The sequence below is a fragment of the Ruditapes philippinarum genome, unplaced genomic scaffold (genome assembly GCF_026571515.1).
Source record: "Ruditapes philippinarum isolate M1 unplaced genomic scaffold, ASM2657151v2 ctg21783_1_1_1_1, whole genome shotgun sequence".
Classification (NCBI taxonomy): Eukaryota; Metazoa; Mollusca; class Bivalvia; order Venerida; family Veneridae; genus Ruditapes; species Ruditapes philippinarum.
In genome coordinates this window covers 5,138-11,173 of record NW_026851599.1, presented here as the reverse complement: position 1 = coordinate 11,173, position 6,036 = coordinate 5,138, and the positions used below count along the sequence as shown (strand labels likewise).

At 32.8% G+C, this 6,036-nt stretch overlaps 1 protein-coding gene across 1 annotated transcript; it reads right to left on the bottom strand.

Moving 5' to 3' along the window:
- Window positions 1-108: 108 nt before the first annotated feature.
- On the bottom strand, window positions 109-5,562 carry LOC132757137 (polyunsaturated fatty acid lipoxygenase ALOX15B-like; the record flags this gene model as incomplete). Its single annotated transcript, XM_060748370.1, is given in 7 exon segments — window positions 109-282; window positions 755-846; window positions 1,134-1,239; window positions 2,496-2,556; window positions 2,980-3,072; window positions 4,089-4,206; window positions 5,466-5,562. Coding segments are annotated over 7 exon segments (741 nt in total), but the record flags the coding sequence as incomplete, so codon positions are not given.
- Between the last annotated feature and the right edge of the window lie 474 nt (window positions 5,563-6,036).

Genomic DNA, 6,036 nt, shown 5'->3' with positions numbered 1-6,036 from the left:
TGTTTCTTATTTCTTTTTTTTTCTCACTTTGTGTTTGAAAAAAAATCAAATTGCAAATGAAAAATATGTTCCAATGTCTGTAACACATAATTGTAAAGTTAGGCTAACCTTATCTTTTGGGGGCGTTCCTGTCAATAATGCTGGGTAGTTTGGCGGGAATGCGTACTCGTCATATTGTGGGAAGTTTGTTGAGGCGTGTGACACACTGCATGTAAATATGATTGACGTAAGAACTGTGTACAGCTGGTCCTTTGATGAGAAGTTGCCATTTCCTGGAATACCCTGTAAATATATAAAAATTATTATAAAGACGACTTTTGTATTGACCTTCGTTTTAAGACCATTTTGTCATAACCTGTAATTATGACCAAAAAGACACAATAATTCTAGTGTTTAATAGAACTTGCAACTACAAGAAATAAAAATAAAAAGTCATTCAAGAGAGGTATGTTTCTGTAACAATTTTGGACAGTTTTATGGGCCTTGGTCAGTGACTTATGATAATGACCCAGATAACTTGTGGAGTTCAAATGAAATTTATTGAATATGAAATGGAAAATGAGATACAAAGTTATAGTTGCAAAATCTTTACAAAGTCGATACACAGGCAGTAATACAGTAATAGTAGCCGCAGTTAATCTTAAAACATAAATTAACAACCATTGCTATTACAGTTTAAAACCACACTGACACATCAGAATTGTTTTTTTTTTGTTCTGAAAAACAGCTAGAGAGTAAATGTCCATTGACCTACCAGAATTCCGCAGCCACCTTTTTCTCTTTCCTTAACTAGCTCAGCTCCCCAGCCTTGTAACTCCCAGTCACCAGTGATCTTATCTACAGTATCTGTAATAAATCATAGAAAAATGTAAGAATTGATAACAACAAGGACCGTCCATACCATTTGACTTTTAGGGACAATTATTTGCAACATTTGAAAGTAAAATAGGAAACAGTTGTCTGGAAGCTAAAAAAAGAACATCACATTCATTGTCAAAATGACATAAAATATAAATAAACTTTACTAAAGAACAAGCATGCAAAATCCATTCATTCTGGCATTTTTTTAAACAATTTACAAAATCTCAGATCACATGACACGTTTCATGACATTCTATATTTATTGCCCTTACCATAGTATAAGTCTACATATTTCTTCACATAAGAGTTAATGGCATTGTATAATAAGAGTGCATCGTCACGGAAATGGTAACCCGGCAACACTGAATGATGTAGAAGCTGGAAATTGAAATTTGTATTGTATAATTTAAGCAATGAATGGCAAGACTAAAACTATATTCAATACAATAATAATAAAATATAAATAATGCAATTAAGCTATCAGCACAAATGTATATAGTCTGCACTCTCTAGCTTCCAGTATTTAATCATGATATCTCATTACTAAAAGTATATACCTAATGGTTAAGGTATCAGTCTTGCAGCCGAACAAGATTTCACATATGACACCATTACTGTTCACCAACGGGAATTTCTATACATTTCGATCAGAACGTATCACTCATGTTAAATTATTAGGTTAAGGTTGTTGTTGTTTTGTATTTGTATTGTTTCATTTTTTAATATCAATTATTGGTCTGTCAGTCATAACTAGAACTGTGTCCAAAGGACACGGATGCCCCCACTGACAACATATATATGGTATATAGTGAAAAAATCAACAAAGGGCCATAATTCTGTTAAATTTGGTTGCAGCAAAAATTCCTTCCTTTACTACCATCTACACATTAAGGTTGTTCATCCCTGTTAGTTTAAGCAAAATCTACCATCCGGTTTAAGAGGAGTTGCGTTCACAAAATTTCTATATGGTATATAGTGAAAAAATCAACTAAGGGCCATAATTCTGTTAAATTTGGTCGCAGCAAAAATTCCTTCCTTTACTACCATTTACACATTAAGGTTGTTCATCCCTAGAAGTTTAAGCAAAATCTGCCATCCGGTTTAAGAGGAGTTGCGTTCACAAAATTTCTAAATGGTATATTGTGAAAAAATAAACAAAGGGCCATAATTCTGTTAAATTTGGTCGCAGCAAAAATTCCTTCCTTTACTACCATCTACACATTAAGGTTGTTCATCCCTAGAAGTTTAAGCAAAATCTGCCATCTGGTTTAAGAGGAGTTGCGTTCACAAAATTTCTACATAGTATATTGTGAAAAATCAACAAAGGGCCATAATTCTATTAAATTTGGTCGCAGTGAAAATTCCTTCCTTTACTACCATCTACACATTAAGGTTGTTCATCCCTGAAAGTTTAAGCAAAATCTGCCATCCGGTTTAAGAGGAGTTGCGTTCACAAGATTTCGGGACGTACCGACAGACGGACGGACGGACGTACGTACGGTGTGACGGACGGATGGACGGACGGACGGACAAGTGCAACGCTAAAAAGTTAATCTTTTGGAATATAAAACCAATATAAAACCAATTCAACTAAATTTGACAGTAAAAAATGATTAAATGTCACTTATACTAACCCCTCGTTTTTTAAGATCCTCTGGCAAAGTTCCTTCAACATCCATTCGCCAAGAATTAAGCCTACAAAAGAAAGTGTCATCCAATTAAATGTAATAATAATCTATAAATAAGCATACTTTGACAGAATTACAAAAAAAAGAATGTCTTTTAAATTTACAATAATTTATGAAAATAATTTACAATAAATTACAAAAATTAGTCAGTGAACTGTAACAAATGTTTTATTTATTTACTTGACAATATTAATTAAAAAATAACATGTATTCACACAATCAATTAACATTCATTAGAAGCCTAAATTTTAAGATTTCATCAGCTTTAACAATAAATCACTTGCATACCACTTTAATCAAAACCATTTGTCAACTGTGACAAGTTTAGACCACCTTGTAAAGCAAGAAACCTTTGGTAAGCCATATGAAACATTATTTCACATCGTATCGAAATAGACAACAAAATATCTCTAGCAAGCTATTAACATACCCTCGTCTGATAAGCTCAAACATTCCTTTGATCCCAATATTCATAGTTTTATCTACCCAGCCATTTGGTGACACAAGTAACTCTAAACCTCGTCTGTAAAAAAACAAAGCCTTCATTATACATGTACATAAATTGCTTCAAAATTGTTGCTACATTACATTAATTTAATGGGCACTGATTTATTTGAATACTCATCATATCATGCTAGCGCTCAAATACTTAATTGCTTAATATTTGTAGTGAGAAAATTTATTTAATTAAGTCTGTAATGTGACTGTGCCGCACCAGACAGAGTAAATTAACACTGACTAATAAAAGTTACACACTAAATTTACTTAATGCAAGATTACTCCACTTTTTTAGCAGTGAAATGGTTATAGGCAAAGGCTCAGTTATCAACCTGTACACATTAAACAATATGAATTTCATATTATAAATAATAGAACTGGCACCTTATCATTTTATAATCTGTTAGTATGTTTATCATATTCAATTTATTGAGCAAAATAATAATTTATACACAAAATATTACTTTCATAGATAGAAAAAGACTCCTTGGGACTAGATATTTCAAACATTTTCCATAAAACTGATGAGTTTGAATTTGTGTGCCAATTAATTTACTTTAATTGGCCATTATTCTCGTCATTGCCAAAACATAGGATTTGACTGTTAAAATAAATTAAGTGCATGTATATATACATGTATATATCTAAATTCACAGAAAGCACAAGAGAATTCAAGAGTTTGGTGCAAAACAGCTGTAACTCATATTACATAATGAAGGAGTTACGTCCGTTTCGCACTATCCATCGAGATTCAGGAGCATCAAAAAAAGTAATTTCTTGTTGGTTGAGTTTCAAGTCATAATAACCCACATAGTAATAATCACATGTAAACTTGCTAGCTTTACTGGCAGGCAATTTATTTGATGCACATATAGGAACAAAAGCAGTTCTACCAGCATTTGTGTAAACTACCTGAGATAGCTTACTTACATAAAAGAATCAAAAGTCTTAAAATGCCAAGATTTTTTAAAACGCACAGTCAGGTAAAGAGCAATCAAAACAGATCACATATATAAGATATCAGTACATTAATATACTTACGTATTGATGGCTATTAGGTAGAGGAAATGAGGTGCTAGAAGTTTGAACAGAGGATGAGATTGTGAGAGATTTCTATGAGTGACAACTGTGACACCCTCCATCAATAAATGGGTGAACCCTGAAATACAGAATGAACGTAATATTCAATAGTGTTACCAAAAAAAACATTTACAATAAGATTACACTTAAGCTATGAAAAAGTTCAATGGTAGGTAACTCAAAAAACAAGATTCCCCCACCCCTATTTTTTTTCTCTTTAAATGTTTCAGTAACCATATTTTAAAGTACTGGAATGTTTAGATAAATTCTAAGAATAAGATTTTCCATATATATATATGTGGTCTTGAAAGTGTAGCATTTTAACTTCCATTGACCTAAATTCTTGAATGTTTATTTTCTTATCTGTGTGAAACCTTCAATATATTATTAGGTATGGGCTAACAAGTATCTCAGTCTACATTAACAAATGACCTGTTCATACTTATAAAGCTTTTAAGATGTCTACAGTAGAGTTTGCCATGAAATAAATGCATGAAATATGAATAAACCTTTTATCTTATTGCACTTACAGTTCACACATGCAGGTAAAATATCAGTATTTACAATAACATAGCTCTCTGTGCCCAGACAGTCAATACATTTTATTTAATCTATACCATAGTGACCCTAAATATGTTAAAAGAACTTGTCTATCTTTCAATATGGAGAGAACCAGTTATCATTTTTAGGGACAATGCCAACATCAGTACTGACTGGATAGTGAGCAGTACAGATCATAATAGAATTACACCAAATGCCATGGTTGGCTGAGTACGGCCTACACTGGTGACACATGGGTAAATCCAGTAAATTCTTTTCTTTTGTTGAATGACCACATGACATAAGATATATTCAAACAAGAACTGTGACATAGAATTGTTATGATAAGTAAGAAATGTCCTACTTTTCTTAACATAGTAAAGCTAAAATTAAAGAACTAATTCAAAATCAGTAAAGATAAGTATCTCATTGGTCAATTTAGACAACAAAAAAACCCACTCAAATATCATCATAGCCAGAAATGTGTCTATATAACACAAATACCCCCAAATACAACAATATGTATTTTGTCAGTGTATGGACAGACAGTTTGACAGATTGGCAAGGGCAAATCTATATGCCCGCCCCCTCACCCTTTCAGTCTGTTGTTGGAGGCTTGAAATACTATGCAGACCCAAAAGTGAACAGCTATGCTGTTGAATGACTAAATTTAAAGTTTGATCCTCATAGTCCAAATATGGAAGCTTGACAAATCTGTTCTAAAACTTCAGCAGGTCCAGTGTTAACAACAACATTAATTTTAGCAGATCTTATTACCAAGCAGAGCTGATGACTTACCTAAATGAGTGAGTGATTGATGAACATTGGCATCTGCATTGTTGAACCACATTTTTGCTGTCATCCACACATAAGGAGGATCGTCGGGCAAAAACACCTGAAAATACAGGTAAACAAGAGGGCCATGATGGCCCTGAGTTGCTCACCAGAAACAACTGCTTTTCAGTGTTGGAATGTCAATATATTCTAATATTAAATTTGAGCATAGAATGTTTAAACAATAATTTGAAGAAATGCCATGACCTGGGGCATTTAAGCTTTAGCGTAAACGGGGCTAATCAAATTAATATGAGCAAACTTGATAAAAGACTACCTAAGAATGCTACAAAGTTTGGTGATCATCTATCAATTATTTCAGTAGGAAATGATTTTCGAAGGCTTTTTCGATTTAAGCTTTAGTGGCCCCTATAAGGGGCTAATCAAATTAATATAAGCAAACTTGATAAAAGAGTACCCAAGAATGCTACAGACAAATTTGGTGACCATCCATCAATTTGTTCTGAAGTAGAAGATGTTTAAAGGTTTTTTCTATTTTTAGCTTTAGCGGCCCCTTAAAGGGACCAACCAAATT